The 22,032-nt window shown below is 33.7% G+C and overlaps 1 protein-coding gene across 1 annotated transcript in view; it reads left to right on the plus strand.

Moving 5' to 3' along the window:
* mmd (disintegrin and metalloproteinase domain-containing protein mind-meld) overlaps positions 1–22,032 on the plus strand; it is a 389,133-nt gene that overhangs the window by 321,028 nt on the left and 46,073 nt on the right. The window contains exons 11-15 of the mRNA XM_074175455.1: positions 251–608; positions 3,291–3,525; positions 8,151–8,349; positions 12,170–12,332; positions 21,467–21,620. Of these exons, the coding sequence (XP_074031556.1) occupies positions 251–608; positions 3,291–3,525; positions 8,151–8,349; positions 12,170–12,332; positions 21,467–21,620 (1,109 nt within the window). The remainder of the gene's footprint in view (positions 1–250; positions 609–3,290; positions 3,526–8,150; positions 8,350–12,169; positions 12,333–21,466; positions 21,621–22,032) is intronic.

The following is a 22,032-nucleotide window of genomic DNA, read 5'->3' on the forward strand; positions in this document are numbered from 1 at the left end:
ACTCTAATCCAGAAGCGTTGGCTTTTCAAAGAGTTACCAAATGCGCTTTGGTTTTTGAACTTTCTTTCTAAATGTAATGTCATTTCAGGCATAAAGTTCAAATTTGGTAGAGTTATTGAAAATCATTTTTGTTATGTGTAATCATATACTTGATTTTTTTTTGCTGTTATTGGTGACGAATAAATTATCATTATTATTATTGAGAAATCTGGAACATCAGTAAATTGACGGTATTCTCTCTTCTATTCAGGATCACAGGACTTGCGGCAACAGCATAGTCGAAGATGGCGAGGAATGTGATTGTGGAAGCATCGAAAACTGTCACAAAAATAACCCATGCTGCGATCCAATAACTTGCAAGCTGACTAAAGAATCGCAGTGTGCTTCGGGTGCGTGTTGTGAAGATTGTCAACTGAAAGACATGGGTGTAATTTGTCGAGAAGCGACCAATGAGTGCGATCTGCCAGAACAGTGTACAGGAGTTTCTGGAGAATGTCCTGTGGATATTTTCAAGAAGAACGGTACTCCCTGTGAGAAAGAGAGTGGGTACTGTTTCGATGGAGTTTGTCCTACATTGACGTTGCAGTGCGAACGTATTTGGGGATACGGTTAGTCCTATTGCAACAATTCTACTCCATTAGGGAAAACCGAGATTTATTTTATGATCCGATTCAGATTTTTTAGTGAATATTATCAAGTGATTCAAAGTGAGATTGATACATGATTTTTGTTGATTTCCTGTGTGATTATTCATTATTGGTTCTAGCATATACAGGGCCGGATTTGGAAGTCTGGAGGCCCTAAATTTTTTTGCTTTGAAAAATAGTTGTGGGCCCCATAAAAATGTTTTTTAGCTTTTTACAAAAGTTGAAATTTCAACTTCCCACTGAAAAAAAGGGATACAGGCGAAAATCGACGCGTTTAATGGATAGTGTCGTTTAAAAATTTCCATTTAAGTGATTTCGTCAATTAATTCCTAAAATTTTGAGCTCGAAGAAGTGGGAAGTTTTGAGGATGACCTGCAGGGTCAACTGTTTTTCAGGGTTTTTTTACTTATTTCATTAATTTCTTTCCAACTCATGGGTACAAATTATTTATTGCATATTAAATAAAGTATTGTCACTGAAATGCTCGATCAAATGCCAGTACTGCCACTGAAATGCTCGATCAAATCAAATACTGATAGTAAATGGAAACTTTAGTATTATGTTTGTTCAAGTATTCTTAGTAAAAATGCAAAAAAAAAATGTTTAGGAGAAAAAAAGTAAAAATTGCTGATATTTTTTTCATTTTTATTGTGGGGGCCCCTCTCCTGTGGAGATCCCGGGGCAGTAGCCCTGCCTGCCCTTCCCTAAATCCGGCTCTGAGAATATGTCGTTTCATTGACCTATGTTCAAAGTTTTTTTATATGCTGGTACTAACACAAGCACCAATTAAAAAAATCTCTCCGGATGGTTGATCAATTCATGAATTCCAAGATCAAACTTTTTTACTCAATAATTTTTGACGCATTTAACAAAAAGTGATTCTTTATGAAGTTATCTTTGAGAAACTCATTCGAACTAACCATTGTAATGAGAATAATTTCAACAGTTCTGGTATTAGGTTCAAGTACCTACTTATTGTCAAATCTTGACTCTTTTGACATAATTCGTTTTTTGACATTAGATATTTGCTGATAGAAACAATGAATGTGTTGCCTGTGGTGACTGTTAAATAGGCAACTAGCATTGATTTGTCTGTTACACCACCATATCTGAAAAATTCTCACCACATACTAAGAGCTTTATATCATACGCAAAAATAATTATATGCTGTTTTATTTGGTATTATTCATATCGTTTATACATAAAATATGAATAGTAAAAGCCCGAGAATTCTCCCTTGGGGAATTCCGATTTATGGTAGTGTTTTTCTTTCTTCGTGTAGGTACAGTTTCAGGCGGCAAAAATTTCATACTACTGTTTTTTCCATTAGTTGAGTTGTATTTGATGTGAATTGTATCATTATCGAGAATGTTGATTCGCCTTCTTAACACGCTTTTATCAGCTTCACTTGTTTGTAACCGACTCCTTTGGACTCGATTTTGACTAACTTCAGTGAGACAAATATATACGCGCATGAGTAAATATTTTATATTAAAACAAATGGGCCTGAAATAGCAAGTCAAACTAAAAAGTGGAAAATGAATAATATTTTAAAAAACTGAAAAGACACGCTTCAAAAGCAACACAAAATAAAAAATAATTCGAAATCGATAATAAGTCCTATGGCTTGATGAAACTGATGACTATTAATAAGTCTGGAATCAGAATAGATCTAGTTACAAAAAATGTATTCTGTTTTAAAAGAGTTTGGGTAAAAAAGTGTGTGAATAGATTTATTCTGGTTTCAGACTTATTAAGTCATTAGTTATTATACACAATCTTAAATTAGTTTCGAAATATTTTTTATTTTTCAGTTTGTGTTGCTATTCAAGTGTATTTTTTTAATTTTTTTAACTATTGTTTATTATTCTCATGTTGGTTCCCATCAATTATTTCCTTTGAAGCAATAAAATAGAAAAAATGAATGTTAGGCCGCTAGAACGGAGTTTTACAACGATAAAACCCTTATTCAAGTAACACTCTATTGTGAGATTTTCACTGGATAGTTCACAAAATCGCAACACCTGTTTTTCTATACAATAGCTTTCATATGTATGAAAACATTTTAGCGTATAGCGAAATACGTGTTGCGGTTTTCTGAAATGCCAAGTGAAAATCTCACAATAACGTGTTACTTGAATAATTCATGGATTATCATTAGGAATCGACAAACTCCATCACATATAATAAGACGTTTTTTTAAGACACCCATTCCATCAGTCTCGTTCCCTGTACTAGTTTGTACAGGTTCCCTGTTGGATGTTCGTCATATTCATCTGGGCGTAATTTTGTACGTCCATATATTGCCTGCCTCCTGTGATTCAGTGCCTCACATTCGCATAAGATGTGTAGAGCTGTTTCTATCCCTTCGCTGCAGCTGAGGTCTCCGTTGTACAGCCCCATTTTATTCAGGTGTCCTCTAAGCGGACAATGACCGGTTAGTAACCCTGTAATTATTCTGAGCCGATCCCTACTATATTGAAGTAGTTCTTTGGTTCTTTTCTCGGACGGTTCCCTAATGAAGGTTCTACTGTGTTTGTTGCCAGGTACTTTTGTCCAGTACTATGATGGAAGGCTGTCAAGTTCCACCACATAATTTTTCAATGCGATAATGAATAAAATTTTGAAATAATTTTTTCGCAGGAGGTATAGCAGCAGACACTCAATGTTTCGAACAATTCAATTCGAAGGGATCGATAAATGGACATTGCGGCAGTGACACTACTGGACGTTTTCTGAAATGCTCGCCTGAAAATGTAAGATGTGGGTCCCTCCAGTGCCAACATGGAAACCGATATCCTGTCGTCGCTGGTTTGGATCAGTCTCAAGATCATTCGAGAACGATAATTTCGATCAAAGGGCGCGAATATGAGTGCAAGTAAGTAATCGTTTATGCATGGTTACCAGTCGCCCAAAGCGATGCACTGCAATCAATCAATAGGAAAGTTCATCGTCCAGATACGACGTCTATTGGGTTCTTGTGCTTTACACTATCGAAGGTGACTCATTTTACCCATTCATTCATCTTATAATAGTAGCACCAAAAAAACATTCAAAAATTCACAATTGAACAACCAAAATCACAGCAAACTCCAAAACAATCAACATAATGTTTTGCATTGAACTATTCCGATTAGCTGTTTATCGTTTGAGAAGTGTCATATTTGGTAGAAGTTTTTCCCTATTATACAAAATTCAAAAATATGTTTTGTCTAGCTTTCAGCAACCGTCTTGTTACTTGTAACGGACAATGGATATTAATGCAATTCTTTGAACGATGACCTCCATTCTAATTGTTCAAATCACCATACTTTGTAGTAAAATAATTCTTTAGGCATCGTAGCCCGTTGCACAGTTCCAAATACCACATGACAGTGAATTACTGCACAATAAAAGTTCAAAAATAGTTTCAAATAAACCTCATGAATGATAATTTCCCAGCCCTTCAGTAGAAAGTATCGATGTGGGAAGCATAAGTGAATTTATCATATTGTTACGTTTTTCCCCGTGGATTCAACAATATAATTGACTACACTGTAGAATAATCAAACTTAACTTTATTTCACAACAAAATAATTTAACTAAAACTTCAACTAATATTCAAATGTCTGTAGCCTCATTAGATCGCATTGCACCGCACTGATCGCGAAACTTGACTATGTCGACATAGTCGACATGCTCCTGATTAGCGTTCATATGCGACAAACCAAAGGAGAATTCCTCAGAAATCCATCGAAGCCGATAGAATATTATTCGGAATTCCATCGAACTGGTGGGAACATCGAACAGCCGCGCAGTCTAGGCAACGTCACAATTGTTTTATGGCTACCAGCGGCGGCCGGCATTATTTTCTTTAGGGCATAATTTACAACAATATAGTGATATACCCAACAGCTATTTTTAAAGAAAATGAAACTCTAAACTCATTATTCTAGCACACGTAGAAACTTTTAGGATTATTACCACTAAATGCCATTGTGCCATTTTAGTTACATTCAGTGATGATTATTTCTGGTCCATGTTATGACCTGTTTGTATACCTAATTCATCTCTTTGTTTTACAAGACTTGACAAAACTGACAAGGAAATGTATGTCATCTGCATAAATGACTACACGAATAGCCGAGAGATTATGCATAAAGTCATGAGGTCAAGGACATAAATGAGGAATGATGAACGCCCTTCAGAATTGAACCTTGAGGAACACCATGCCTATTGAAAATTATCATATTATTTATTGACCACAAGAAAAATAAATGTTATTTACAGGACCCGAACTGTAACAGGTAATTCAAACACAAAACATATAATACAACTTGTTTTGAAGAGTGCAGACGGTAGTCAACCGAATATTTAATGAATTCCTTCACCTGATTTTCAGAAACGTGTTGCTCAACAGTAGATGATAGTTCGTTATGAGCAACAGCACAGTAGTTCATACATAGAAAAGTACATTCTCCAAATATAAATGAATATAATTATGAATTCATTGTGAGAATGAAAACAAAACAGAATGTTACAGATGAAAAATTAATTTCAATGTTGTTTTCAATCCCTCGAAAATAGGAATAAATCAGAGTCACTGACGCATTTATCATTTCAGTTTCTCATGGGATTAGTGCTTTATTCAGGAAATGAATATAAAATGAGTTTATGTACTTTATGTTTATTCAGCCTTGTTTTGTAAAGCAACTGTGGGTAGAGTCTACATGGATTATTATATATTGAACAGCACTCAATAGTTCAAATGGTGTTCAGCGTCAAGAAGTGTGATTGTACTGATCATTGTAAGCATTCTGTTATTCTTTGTTCGACTCATTTCCTCAACTGGAGATATATTTATCAAAATAATTCTACTTTTTATACAGCGTGACTCACGGTTGATGGTAGGTTAGACGTTTATGATAAACGCAAGGCAGGATTCTTCTGAAAATTTCACATCTTACATTTTCTTACCTGTTCTGTCGATCTGAAATATTTTCTGCATTGCGGCGTTGCCACTTCTATCAAAAACTCCTAGCAACATTATTTTTTTAAATAGAACACTCCTTTGATTAACACATTTTTGGAAGCGCTCTCAAATTATAATATTTTCTGGTGATAATGTCTTGTACCTATCTCTATCGGTTATCGACATTAAAATTAATTTGTGCTAAATATGGTCCAAAACATAGCCCTAATTGAACTCGAGTACATCAGTCCTCTCAATTCATGAAAAGCTAATATTTTGATGATAGTTTGAATAATCTCGAAATATTCAATTAACAACAAAAAATTGACTCCATATCATACAGGGCGTGCTAAAATTACTATTATTTCCATTATACATGAAAGTGGTCAAAAGTTCATTTCTCAAATGAAACACCCTGTTGTATATTACTCGATAAATTAAAAGATTATGCAAAATGCTCAGAAGTGATATATCATGTCCCTATACCTAAATCATGAAGTTTTCTTTATGAAGTCACTTCTTCGGGAAACATTATTTTTTTTTTTATTTGGTTTTAGGTAGCAGTGGTGAATTTGTAATTCACAAATAGTTATCGACTGTGATTCAAAACATCATCCAAAATGAATTCAAATATCGATTATTCAAACGAAGTTCTTATGAAATTATTTATTACACATCTGTCTGTGTTTCTGTTTTTCCGTTAACCAGCTGTCGCACCCGTACGAATGACAACCTTCAGAAGTCAAAATTGTTTATAAAAATCTGTTTTAAAATGTGCGAGCTAAGGATTAATGAGGTCTTAACTTTAAGCGTGTCATTCCTAACATAAACAAAGTGATCAAGTCATTATCAGAACTTGCAGAAAATTCAACCAAATGTATCCTGAATGGACACCAATGAACGAGAGGAAGTTTGTAAGGTTAGGTTATTATTAACTTCGCAGTTCTTCTTCGGTAGGCACTGAAGTGCTGTACACCTTTTCTTCGAAAACACTCCATAAAAAAGTCAAGTGGCGTGAGATCGGGTGATCTCAGTGGCCAATCCCGTGGCCCTAAACGCCTAAACCAACGATCATCAAACTGTTCGTGAAGTTTTCTGGAAAATTCCGAATTGAAATGAGCTGGCGCTCTATCCAGTTGAAACCACATATTCCTATATTTCTCTAAAAGCAAATTTTTTAGGAAATGGTAACAGTTGTTCCTAATATTTGGATATATCTCTCCGCATTTAGTAAGTCTTGATAAATAAAAAAGTTAATTTCATTGTTCTTCAAAATACAGAAAACATTCAGGTGAAATTTTCCTTTAATTGGATAGAACTGGCCGATACTTGATGAAAATCCATATTGAAACTAAATAATACAGTTTATTGTATGATTTTCACTATAAAGGGTTTCACAACAACCGCGACACGTGTTTCGCTATACAATAGTTTCCTCAAGCGTAAGCTACTAGTTTACGATTGAGAAAGCTATTGTATAGCGAAACACGAGTCGCGGTTTTTGTAAAATCCTTTATAGTAAAAATCATACAATAAAATGTAACTCAAGCGTAAACTACTAGTTTCTTTTGTCATATGAAGATTATGATCAGCCCAAAAATGTTCATTTCTATTTTTGACAAAAATTACCGATCTTTCTATATATGTATTAAAAGGAATTCGCAAAAACGCACTCTACGTTCAAAGTATTCTAGTTTGAGAGCTTAAACTTGGTTGATTTATACAGATGCATTTCGAGATTTTTCAAAATCCGTTTTACTAAAGTGTGTGATACCTCCAAAAAAATGTTCTGCACTGGGAATGGAAGCTTTCGGATATACAAAAAAATATGCCAAAACGTTAATAGTATTGGCCTTAACAGGTTTTGGTAATATTGAAGGCGGTTTCAACTTTCAGCCACAGTTAAGTGAATTATTTTGTAATCTTACAAACTTCCTCCCGTCAATTCAGAATACATTCGGTTGAATTTTCTGCAAGTTCTGGCAATGATTTGGTCACACTGTCCGTGTTCAAACTCCGTTTGAATAATCAATATCTGCATTCATTTTGGAACATGTTTTGAAACACCGTCGATTTGTAAATAACTTATGAAAGTAACCATGTTGTCATGAGCTTGATAATTCCTGCTACCACCAAGTGAGCATCATCAAGAGGAAAATTAAACTAAATATACATACAATGTTGTCCTTATTTACACCATAGATACCTTTGCTAGGTATCTGCGTCTTACACTGTTGCCTTATCTATAAATATAAAAAAAATATTATTTCAACAAGGTTTATAGTATACTATTAGGTATTGGTCCACCATCGGTGTCCAATGACGATGGTGGACCATTACCTAATAGTATATTATATAGCTTGAAATAATATTCTATTCACCAGATTCACCTGACAACTAATCAAGGCAACATTGTAAAATTAATTTAAGACTAGTAAATAATGTTTGGGGTTGGGATAAAACTCCAGTTATATTCATATACCTGATAATCTGACACTCCATCCGAGTACTTTAAAAATTCAGTAGAGAAGCCCAAGGGACATAAATAATAGATCTATTCACAGGACAACAACGGGACAGAAAACTGGAAAAGATGAAGAGGATCTACCACTTTTGGGACTCGTACGAGATGGCACGCCTTGCGGAGAAAACCTCATTTGCCTTAATCAAACTTGTACCAGCATATTTCCTCACGTTAAGCAGGAAAAATGTCCTTCAAATCATGCTAGCATAGAGTGTTCTGGACACGGGGTAAGAATGATGAAATTCAGATATTTTTATTTGTATCTCCAATTAGCAAGCTAACAATGAAGATAGTTTCTTTTTTATAAAAGTTTCCTGATAAAGTGCACAAATCAGTAATAACAACATGACAATACAATTTGTTTCCGGTAGAATGATGCGAAATGAGCAGTCTTTTTGAAATATCTATCCATTTTTGGCAGGCTAGTGTCACCCAAAATAGATTCAGCTTTCTAATTTATTATTCCTCAAAAATCCCAGAAAACCATAACGATTTATAATAGGGATACATCATACCTTAACGATCCATATTGCCTTGGCAAGTTTTGCTCATTCGACTATGGTCGAATAGTGCAAAACTTGCCCCAGATATACCTACTTCAGAAAACAAATCAATATCGTAATCGAAAAAACCTTGCACAAATACGACAATGTTAATCAACATTGATGTCAGAAAGAAGGGCAATTATTTTCTGGTAAAAATATGGCACTGTGAAATAACCATGATTCTTTCAAACCTTTCAAACCTTTCAAAGGGAAACCAAATTTGAACCAATAAGTGTAGATTAGAAGCAGCAGTTGCGTAGACTTCGAAATCAATGTATACACCACTGAAGATGTATGCTGCAGTTGCAGACGAAACCTTTGGTAGAACATCATACAACTATGTACTCCCTACCATTCCGGATTTTGTTCTGTTCAATTGTGACTTTTCTGCCTGAGTTTTCGTCTACAACTGTCATAGATATAATCAAAGACTATGGGGCAACAGTTGAAGTGCCCTAGTTATCCTCTCGGTATTCCATACACCTAGTTCGTACTTCATGCGTAGCTTCATCGCCTTCTATAATGGCTACTGCAGTAGACAAAATGTCAGGTATAAAAACCTCCAGATCACGGCAAACAAACCCAGAAAATCAGTGGGATACAAATTTTCATTTATACCATGTTGTGTGTATGGGAACGGTAGATGACAATACATTAAGCAAACTTCACGATACTATAAGATACTGAATTTGCCGCAAAATAAGTTTTAATTTTGAGTTTTCGTCTAGTGAACCGAAATGTTCTTCTCTCAACATTATATTGGAAAACTTGAGAAAATAAACGATTCATCATGGTTTCTAATTAGAAATGCTGTAGAAAAATTAAAAAAAAAAGATAATTATTCACAAAAAAATAAGTTAATGTGTTTTTTTTTCAATATTGTAGTAAATGGAAAATTGTGAATTCCACGATGATTTTTAATACATCGTTCGGACAATGATTTCTTTCTCAAAAATCATGTTTCAAAAACAAGCGGAATAACAATAAAAAGACATTCAAAAATATGTATATCTTTGTGAAAGAAAAGTTCTGGCTTTCTTTCTACTTGTCCATCCTTATACAAAAAAATATGGGTATCTTCCAAACAAAAAGAGGGAATCAATGAATTTCGATTAAAATAATGCGTAGTTTATGCAAGGAAGTAATTTTCAGACACAGGATTGCTACACATTATAGTAAATGAAAGAAGTGGAATTTTACTTACATGGAACATTGTCTTCTTCACTTGTAGACATCTGATGTTTTACCTTATCGACTCTTCAGCACCAAATCTGGATAACATTATAAGAAAAAACACTCAACCCATTCATAAAATCACGACTTTATATCAAGAATGAGTTTAATATACTCATGTTTGGAATAAAAACTGAATACAAAAGAGGGTTTTTTGTATAACTCGGTGTTCATATGAAAGTATTTCTGTTGAAAATATGTTAAAATCTGTTTTTCGTTAATCAGCTGTCTCTCTCCTTCGAACGACAACTCTCAAAATTCGAAACTCATTCGAGCGAAGGACTAACAAGGTCTTACCTTTTAACGTGTGATTCCTAACACGGGATTGATTTCGAAAGTATTCAGTGTTTATATGAAAATAGCTGTTATTTTTTTGCATGATCTACACATCTTTGTATAGAGTTACCTTTTCGAAATTGATCGCTTTCTCCTTTTCTTAGAAAGATTCACACTTTTTTGTATGAAGATGAAGAAGAAGAAAGCCAAAACCTTTTTTTCCCCACAAACTGATGTTTCCTAAAAATAAACCCCCTTCAATGTATAACTCTCTCTATATTTATTACTATATTTATTTCAATTCACATTCATTAATGCAAAAGCAATACATATATATATATATATATATATATATATATATATATATATATATATATATATATATATATATATATATATATATATATATATATATATATATATATATATATATTCATTATACAGTGTCATCTCCAAAATATGCACCATATGGGAAACTTATTCATTAAGGGTTTTTCGAAAAAAGTTATTTCTGATAGAAGTTTGTGCATCCCCTAAAACTAAACATGCACTAACAAAATACAGTACAACACACGTAATATACGAGGAGCCTTCAAATATTTGATTTTGTGACAGGTGTAAAGTACTCTTATTTTGAAAAATCCCGGGAAATGTTATTTAGAAAAGTTGTTCAGCATTAAAAAATACATCTAGATTTGAAGTCATGGGTATCCGAGTGACGTTTTATTTTTTTACTCATTTTTTTAATGGGGACTGCGAAAAAAATATTTTGCTAGCATCATGTATATCACGGTTCATTTCGAAAGCCTGTAATATTACACAAATTACACAACTATGGTATTAACCACGGTCAATTGTTTTGAAAAGTAAATTGATTTTTCAAAGTTTTTGGTGCAAAGTTATTTTTATTTTTTGTTAACACCGAAAATTACTTAAAATTATACAGTACTGTAACAATAACTCGATATTCAATAATATCAAATCACAAAACATCAAAATAAAATAGGTATTTCGGAACAAACTCACTAATTTTCTGGAGATTCTACTTGAAAAACTTATTTTGGACAAGAAAATCTCCAGGAAATCAATAAGTTTGTTCAGAAATACCTATTGTATTTTGATGTTTTGTGATTTGATATTATTGAATATTAGGTTTTTGTTACAATACTGTATAATTTTGAGTAATTTTCGGTGATAACAAAAAATAAAAATAACTTAGCACCAAAAACTTTGAAAATTAATTTACTTTTGAAAAACATTTACCGTGGTTAACACCATAGTTGTGTAATTCGTAATATTACAGGCTTTTAAAATGAATCGTCATATACAGGGTGCTGTCTATTTATCGTTTTAGCAAAATTTTTTTTGTAGACCCCATTAAAAAAATTGGTATAAAAATAAAACTCCACTTAGATAGGCATGACTTCAAATCTAGATGTATTTTTTCAATGCTGAATAACTTTTCTAAATAACATTTTCCGTGATTTTTCAAAATAAAAGTACTTTACTCTTGTCACAAAATCAAATATTAGAAGACTTCTCGTATATTACGTGTATATCGTTCTCAAGGTTAAATTGAAAAACACTTCAGTGATACTTCGCCCTTTCCACATAAACTAAAATATATTGTTATATATAAAGTTGTGTAAATCAACGTCGTATTATTATCGTTCCACGTATGGAAAAATTATTTAACAAATACTAGAACGAATAGCTCCGAACATTCAAAGCAAATTATATGTTCTAGATTTTTTGTAAAATGAAACAATGACAAAACAAAAATAATTATCTAATTGCAGAAATATATTTTCGAAAATTAACCACGAAGAGTCATTTTCTTATTGATGAAAATATTCAACTGAAAAATAAAAATTATTGGAATATCGAGATTCCTAAAGTGTGATCTATTTCGGTGAAACTCAAAACGAAAGAAACTTTGAAATGAGATAATTTCTAACGTTTTTTCAAATTTTTGAAACTGTTCTTATTTCAGTTTTGTACGAATCAAAACAAGTGTTTCTGCGAACTGGGGTGGACTGGTACCGATTGCTCAATCCAAGTAGAATTAACCCCCGCCCCTCCAATTGCCACGCCGCCTCCTGATATTTCTCCGACCAATCTCCAGGATCACATGAAAAAGAAAGAAACCCCCTACGGTACGTTCTGAATGTATTTTACTATATCTAAGTTATTAATTTAATCAGTAGTTGAAAAAATACCACATTTAACGAAAAAGTGTTGATCTGTCACCACTTATTTCAATGCTATATTGTGTTTTTTGAATATCTCTACATGAAACAATGATGGAGTAAATACATGACACTTTCATTTTTGTAATACATTCAGTACTGAAATCGCCAAACATTTTCAAAAGTGAAATTCGTTTAAAATAATGAATCAGTACTTGTTTTCTATTCCAATTTGATAGAAACATGACAAATCAAAAACTTGAAATTGCCGTTCAATGGTTATTCCATCAATAATTTACTACATCATCGTTATCCAATCAAACTAATCTATAGTACGTACACAGAGCATATTAAGTGCTACCATAGTTTTTCGGTACTCAAATATGTACACTCACATTCAAAAATATTGTGTAAAATATGTGCAGACCATAATGAGGTAGCACACAACTTCTTTCCAACTTAAAATTGACAACAGAACAACAGAAATAGACAGGAAATATGAGACATTCAAAGGGATAAGGTTGAATTGAGGGTTACATTTTTATGTTTCAAAAATCAAATTATTCAGGAACGCAAAAAGTGTGTCGTTGACTTTGGAACACACTATATATATGCACTAGTTAACTCTAGTATAAACCTTCATCATTGTAGACAAAGACTCTCTACCCGTTCCGGGGAAAATCAAATAAGAAAAGACACATATTTCACACGATATCTACTTGCTAATGTCATTATCTCCAGTGGACTTTTTGTTTTTTCAACCTACACTTTGGGCCACAGTTCAAATATTTTGGTATGTTTTATTGAAAGTGTGTATAATACAATTTCAAATACGAGAAAAATATGATTTCTTGTCGAAAATTCATTTGAGTTTTGAGTCCAAACTACCAGTTTTCAAGTTTGCTGAAGGCAAAATCGTGCAAATATTAATTACTCATTTATGTTTATGGATCACTCAAAAATATGTAACCATAAACTAGTACGTGATAAAAATGTGTATATTCAGGGTGAATAAAGAGACGGTTCCTAGAAGCGAAAGAAAAATATTCAATTATTTTCTATTAAACAATTTTTAACTTGAATTGAGTGGGCGACGACTGAAAATCATAGTATTGTTTTTATTAATCGAACGTCCATTACTCCGTTACTGCAGTTTCGTCCTATACCTAAAGACATTTCCTCCAAACTTATACATTAAACTAATAATTATTGATCACATTAGCCCTCATATAACACCACTATATTTAATAATAGAGGTACTTAACTTAACTGAGTACCTACCTGAATTTTGTTTACCTGTGACAATGTGGATACGCTAATTTGAAAATTGGTGAGTAAACTAGACCGATTTGATCATTTAACAGGTTGCACCCGCAATGTTTATGCTTATGAATTTCCAAGGATTCCAAATAATTGAGTTTGCACCGCTTCCTTGCTTAATTCAAAATTTTCGTATCGTTTAGATTCGGGAACTTGTGGTTGCATCACTAGCAATGGTTTGAAAACGTCGAATCATTTTTACCCAGTCTGAAGGATATTTCATGATCAGCATACCGTTTTGAGAAATTTCGACCACATTGTCCCCCATAAACACTATTACATTCCGGGAACTTAAGCTCATAAACACCAGATTTCTCCAACTTGTCCACTTTATCTTTGGCATTGAAAAGATAACTTGGCATATGGATGTTTTTTCTGAAGAAACCCGCAATGTTCTCTGTTCTTTTACCAAAAATGTTGGAGTTACCCATTTTTTAATTTCTGGTTGTTTGATCTGGGGGTTTATTAATCTGTAAGTTAACTGTAAGTTAAGTTAAGTCTGTATAGCTGATTTCCTGAATATATTGAACTCAAATTTATTTTGATTGTATGTAATGGTCATGTCTAAGAAATGTATCTGTTTCTCTATCTCGGTTTTCGGTGTGAACCATATCACTTCTTTTGAAATTTCAACAGCTTTCGATGTGTGCCTAAATCAGGATTCGGGTTTACCAATAGGCTCACCCCTTAGTACACTTTCAGCAGACATATTTATGAACCGCTTGGAGACCACTATAGTGAATTCCGACCAGGTAAAAAACATATTCATTTTTGGTACAGATATGTAGACGATATTCTGGCTCTTTTCAGAGGTACTACACGACAGCTGAACCAATTTATAACATTCATGAATAATCTTAATAGAAACATTCAGTTCATATTCGTATCAGAGATAAAGAAACAGAATAATTTCTTAGACCTGACCATCACACACAATCAGAATAAATTTCACTTCAATATATTCAGAAAACATAGCTATACAGACATTACCATCCCAAGTGATCCTTTACATCCAGACAGTCATAAATTAGCAGCCTAAAATTCAATGTTGCATAGAGCATTCTCACTACCTGTATCTGCTAACAATCTAGCCAGAGAAATTAAAATAATTACACAGATAATTATTACAAGTTAGTCAGAAAATAAAGCCGTAAATTTACTTACAGATTAATGTACCCCCAGATCAAACAATCAGAAATCAAGAAATGTGTAACTAACATATTTTGGTAAAAGAACAGAGATAATTGCGGGTTTCTTCAGAAAGACCAATGTGGAAGTGGCATTCAAACCACATGCCAGGTTATCTGATTTCCTTTTCAATGCCAAAGATAAAGTGGACAAGTTGAAGAAATCTGGAGTTTAGAAGCTTAATATCCGGAGTGTAATAGTGAGTATGTGGGACAATGTAGTCGAAATTTATCAGAACATTATGCAGGACATGAAAAGTCCTTCAGACTAGGTGAAAATGATTTGACATTTTCAAACCATTCCTTGGGAGGCAACCACAAGTTCTCGAATCTATTAGATACGGAAATGTTGCACTATGCAACGAAGGATTGCAAACTCAATTATTAGGAATCCTTGGAAATTCATAAGCATAAACACTGCGGGTGCAAACCGTTGAAAGATCAAATCGATCTAGGTCACTTACTGGTTTTCAAATTAGCTTATCCACATTTTCACAGGTGAACAAAATTCAGGTACTGAATTAAGATAAGTACCTCTGTTATATAAGGACTAATGTGATCAATCATTTTTAGTTCAATGTATAAGTTTGAAAGTGTCCTTATAGGACGAAACTGTAGTAACGTTAGTTACAAATAAAAGTTGTAAAAAACATGGACAGTTTCAATTCTTATATTTCATGCTCATTTTCTAATTTACCATAATAACTTAATAATCTTTAAAAAAAACTTTCCCATTTATCTGTTGCTCTCAAACTGAGTACTTCTAAATGTACCTATATTGTGGAATTTTCGGGAATAGTAAAGAACTTTCGAAAACAACCAGTAACATTCTAGATCGGTGTTGAACAATCGTAGGAGTTGTATGGTTTGATCATACTCTATTCCCTATCCAAGAAGAGTTTCTGTTTTTGCGTGCTTTTGAAGATATAAAGGTTATAAATTTTGCATTAGAAGTGTATGTTCAGTTATATTCAGAGTGATGTATTCTTCAGATAAATAAGAGATTGAAGTGTAACTAATGTATCTACGATTTGTATCAGACACGTTAGTCTGGTATATCCATGAAAAACTACTTCAACGTTACTTTCATAGTTATTACGTAAGTGACTAATATGCTGGTGTTAAAGTAAATAACATAAGTAGTTTTCCAATAAGAAGTCATACAAAACTGAATTATTCACAAAAATATACAAACATTCATCAAGAGACAATGCTTTACTGCTTTAGTAGAGGAGGTAAAGAATAAAAGTAAATTCATTAACATCCCGACCATTTCATAAACATGGAAAACAATTTCGTGCAATATTTTCGTAGATTACGCTCAAAGTAAACAATTACCTCCCATTATGAAACCTCCTAAAAATACGACTATATTGTAGTTTACTTTTTGTTAGGCAAAACAGTTCTTTCTCGGAGAATTTACCAATGTTTATTAAAATATAAGAGAGCAATACTAAACTTCTCATTACAATACCCTTCAGCATTTCTGGTCAAGAATAATGTAACAACTCTCCAACTATACCCTGGTCTTTGTTTTCCTGTATTCATATACATTCAGTTGAAAATTCCCGTTTACGTAAGATCCATTAGGAAATACATTATTTTTGAACGTGGGTGTACTGTTTCGCAGGCGCCAACAAAAAGGGCAATCTGAGCACGCTATCCATGGTTTTCATCTTGGTAGGCGTCGTAAAGGGTGTCTTCATTTGTTTTGCCGTAGTGGCCGTTTGTTACAGGTACACATAACTAACTTAATTCAAGTGGCCGTGATCGTGGTATAAATTTGAAACGCAAGTGATGTTTGCGCATTTGATTTTGTAAATAGCTTTCGTGGAGGATTCTCGTCGAATCAATTCAACAATATACATTGAACGAGGAAGTTTCTGGCGATTCACAAATATCCTGAATTCTGCAGTCAATAGAACATTAAATTGTTGGGGGCAAACAGGATATAATATTATTTTCTCATTCAATGTAATATTGGTTCTTCTCTTTCGATGTACAACTCGTACTGTTTTGACTTGCTGTGTGTACTGTACATATTTATATTGTTAATCACATATATACACATTTTGATGAAATTTACTGACAGACCTCTGGTAAAGCTGATTTCCGGGCGTATACGGATTTTCTCTGTTTGCTAAATACATACATACTTTCCATTAATGTCCAACAAATATTGGTGTTTGCGTCTGAACATATGAAAGTACACGGGCATTTTCAATCATCAGAGGTGTTTGACGATTTTTATATTCAGTTGATTGTCACCTGTTCTTCCACATTATTCAACTGTTTTAGTTTCATGATGAAGAATATTTTGCAGTCAAATCCAAATACTTCCTTTCCAAATACTAAACTCAAATATTTCTCTATTGAAATCCGTCAAAAACAATTAAGGCAGGTTTCAGTTTTCGATTCATTCCAAATCTGAACTCTTCTCATAAGCATATATACAAGATCAATTTATACTGTTAACTAGATATATCATTTGGAAATATAACGTTGAATAAAAGTGGATGTGCAATTTCATTTAAGGTTATCTATGGCCCTCGTGAATCAAACATCTAACTTACTATATCTCATACGTAGGAACAATCAAAAACATTGATCTTGTGCCGATCAAAATTCAGAAAACGCTCTGGGATCAGCTGAGCTAACGATCTATCAAGTATAGGTCAATCAACTTTGAATTTTCCAATTGAACAAAAAATTAGTACATCATAAATCTCCAGAAATGCAAGTATTGGCATGCTAGGAAATGTTCAGTCCACATACAAAAAATGATCGAGTAGGCGTTGAAAATGAGTCATTATATCATTATGGTCTAATATGAATGAAACCAAGGAACTGAAACTGCGTCGAGGAAAATACAAGGGCCCTTCGACTTCCTCTCACCCCCACGCGAAAGTGACATACTGAAAAAATTTCACTTGATTGGTAGATACTAAAATTGTCGGATGTTCAAGGTGTAAAATTCCCATCTCAATAACCTCAGCTACCTTTCCATGAGGACATCGGTGAGTCAACTATATCGGACGATACACTAGATTCAGCCATGAAGGGTATTGTTGCCTCTGCTTTAGGTGAATTATCATTGGAGCGTAAGCGTTCACTGACCTGCTCAGAAGGAGTTTGATTCTTTTCCTAATGCAGGTTATGCTTTTTTATTCAAGAATTTGGTGTGGTCATAACATAAAATATCCTGTTCATGGGGAAGCGCTAAGTTGCTTTTTGGCTGCACCGCCTAGCCTCCTAGGTTTATTAGAAGACTCAAAAGTTGGTAAATTGAGAAGCTCTTACTCTGGGCCTATATACAGTGACGTTCTCCTCTAGCATCTGAAGGTCTGATTGTTTGGTAACTTCATAGTCCATAAAGCGTTCTAAGAGTAGTTAGGGAATCAAGGATCATCACAGCAGAGCCCTATGGTGAGGCTTCCTTCACCGAGAGGGTGAAGGAAACTCGAAACTCCCTTAGTAACGCTGAACGGGATCAAAGTCATACATCCTTTTGCAAATACAGGTACGAACCTCAGGACGAGGCGTCATCAATGAAGACTCCTACCTCCACCAGTGATTCGATATCTAGCTGAGGTTTTCTAACGCCCCGCGTTAGAAATTGACGAAATTCGTCCATAGATTTTTCACTCCAGGCGATACATGGGCTCATTGCGTTTTTTTACATTTTTTCAGTGGTATTCATTCCAACGATCTTTTTGACGATCTACATTGTCTCCCCAAATGCAGCCTGGTTGTTTTCAAAAATATTGATCTACCCATTTTGTTGAAGCTATATTGTAGCTTCGAACTGTCTATATTGTATTGTCAGTATAGTTCGCCAGCAGTTAGACCAACTTTCTTCACAGCACTGGATTTGGAGGAGAGGCAACATTGAATGATTTTCAGGGTCACCAGATTTGTCGGCATTAATTTGTTTGTATAGACACCTTGGAAGTAAAAATGTATAGATAACAACTAGTGTCTTCAGAAAATTTGCATTATACAATTCTCGGCGAATTTTGTCGTATGATCCAAGAACTGCGAGAATATTTCTTTATTATTGTATCTACGCCGATGATCATCACTCTGAATATTGCATCAAATGAGTAGTAAGTAAGCACCTTTACAAATCAAAATTTTGAATTTTTTTCTCTTAGGTGTAATTTTAAAATGATTTAAAGAGGTTTTCAATGGTCCAAAACTATTCCTTTCAGATCACTTTCAATAAAAAATCGGTGGTTTCTTGTATTTTCCTCAACTCTTGATACAGTTTTCAATGACATCTGTTTTTTTGTTTCCGTTTGACTTCCCTACTATCACGTTAAAGCTTATATTTTTACAGCAAATATAGTTAATAATGTAATGGCTGGCTTGACACCAAAGCTCTTTTAGGGATATCAAGGGATCCATTTATATCACTGCTATTAATACACGACATTGTTCTCAGATTATGACAAGTGATGAAAACCAAACAAAGATATTTTTCACTTTCGCATCAAAAGCGGCTGGTATTGTCACATTCTAAGGATAATATCGTTTAATAATATCAGTAACATTAGAATGTTAAAATTCGGTCCCGCGTTGGTCCTAGCTTCGCTAGGAATATTTAACTCCATTTAGTTTGCCGAGAATGTCAGTTATTGTATTTCTTGCAAACTCTCATGATGTACTACTTTTTAGAAAGAAACATTTACTGTGACCAGATTCGTGAAGAATATGGGTTTTTCGGTTCGAGTGATTTTCCATTTCGTGCAGCATCTAATATTTTGAGGTCAAGAGAAAGAACTATCCAACCCCAATACAAATCTTTCATTAAAAGTTGTTTGAGAATAGTTTTTCAAATAGGCACAAACATAATCAATTTGATATAAACTGAATGTCTTTTTTACTCAAGTAGGAAATCGGCATCTTTCATTTTATTATTTTGTTGATTTTGATTTTCTTTCCAGAAGTATTTATGAATTTGGAACAGTAAATGTATTTGTTCAATAGACATTATGTAGGTTTTTTGCTAGGATGATCAAACTGAAGAGAGTCTTAATTGTAATTCAGGATACTTTGGTTCGGTTTCAATGCAAAAATTAGAAATCTTATGGTAGTATCCTGTAACTTCAATTCATAATATGTAAAACTTTCCTAATTAAATTTCTCGATTCAAAAAGTGTTCAATTATGGTTCCTACTAAGGCTTGATAGCTTACTTGTAAACCACGTTCCGAGCAAGTTTGTCATCTATGTGATGGAACGATTATCCTTTTCCCAAGTAAACCATATTATCAATGCAAAAAATATATATTTACATAAACACAACTTAGGGAGTTGCCGTTTTCCAATTTTTTCTGTAGAGTTAATATATCTGAGAATCCGTTTTTTGTATTCCATATTAACAAAAACTTACGTCTACCGCCCCATTAACCGAATAGAAATTCATCACTTTTGCAGATAGTGGCAATGGAAATATTTTCCATTGTCCTGTTCATTTTTTGTACAGCATTTAGTTATGAAAGACGTTCAAAATTAGTATCACTACCTACTGCTGACAGCATAAGGCTAAAACTCAGTTTTAACTCCAAAACGTGAAATTTATATAGGTACATTGCAAGGGTATCTAATGATCCTCTAAAAACTCAGCATGGGCTTGCGGTTTAGAAGACATAATTTCCATTTCGATCATTTATTTGGATTGAAACTGTCACTGAAGTGATTATTCCAGGACAAAGATAAGCTACAAGGTTGCTCATTCAACAAATTCGCAAACAAATCCAATATAGGGGTTAGAAAACAACTGTTCAGTAAGGTTTCTTTCCAGGAAAATAGTCATATCTAATAGTGAGAATTATTGGTACTGGAAATATGTTGGTGAAACGGAAAGTTTTTCAAAGAAGTTGAATCTCTGCCTTCTGACTTTAAGAAACTGTTGCCTGAAGAAATTTAACTTTTTCGTTAGGCTCAGCATGATGGGCCTCAAGTGAATCATGATTAATTACAAAAGCAATACGACCCAACGTATGTATCGTATTGCAATGTATGGGTGGTATTGCTATTAGTTTCAACTTCTTTGCAACCTACAGTTTGAAGTGAACAAATGACAATCTGAAGATAACAAAACAATTGTAAGGTAAGAGATCAAATTCATAATTATTGATTAGGTACACGAATATCAGTTTTGAAAAACATAACGACTATTTTATATGCATTATTCTGTCTATTTCAATATTTCATATATTTTATATATTGAACCAAACCTGTTATCGATCTATATTATGTTTGAAGTAGGTATTTGAAGGTGTTTCTGAATAAATGAAAATAAAATTACAGGGGAGTCACGGTCACATAATATTTATCGTAATATTAAGTGAAAATATGGAAAAAAATATGTTGGTCAGTTTGATAATCCTATGCAGTATCGAACAGTACTGTTGATAGACCTATAAACCGTCACATGACGTAGAGCAACTGTCTTATTGGTGCTTTCTTTCTCTCTCTGTGTCTGTCTCCGCCTGTGTATTCATGCATGCGTACGATGGCTGCCTGCGTCATCGTACCTGATGGACGGTACCAACTCTTCTTCCTCTCTTCGGACGATCACCACGAGCAGAGGACTATCATGGTTCGAACACGATTTTTCTCGTGGGCACTCTCATGTCGGTGGTAGGGGGTGTGTTCGTTGTATTCGCAACTATGGCCCTTTGCTACAGGTCAGTCGTAGTACACAAAAACTTCTCGCTCTGTCTAAGGTTAGTGAGCAGGCCATACCAGGTAGAAGATCCACGTTTTTTTTTTCTCAGCATCCTCCTTAACGTTTACACTCGTTGATTTATCGAGAACGCTTGTTCATTCAGTTCCGCTGTGCTGGATACAGACTGAATACGTAAAAGTTGAAATTTTCACATATGGTATAGGGTTTGCATGGATGGATATCTTGTGGTTTGATAATTGACAAGTATTAGTAGAACAAATAACTAAGAAATCATAGTTTCCATATGGCAATTATCAGACTAATTGAGTTTCAAAAACCTTCATCAAAATGTATCTGGACTAATCCTTTTATTTCACAGTACCATCGAATCATCGAACATGCTTTCATTATTCTCTTTAAGTGAATGAAAGTATTTTTGATGGTTCAGAAATTGAGTGGAGTGTAATTTTCAATTTTCACGAATT

Source organism: Leptinotarsa decemlineata, unplaced genomic scaffold (assembly GCF_025532065.1).
Source record: "Leptinotarsa decemlineata unplaced genomic scaffold, Ldec_3_MD MMD2_tig00001019_RagTag_RagTag, whole genome shotgun sequence".
Taxonomy (NCBI): domain Eukaryota; kingdom Metazoa; phylum Arthropoda; class Insecta; order Coleoptera; family Chrysomelidae; genus Leptinotarsa; species Leptinotarsa decemlineata.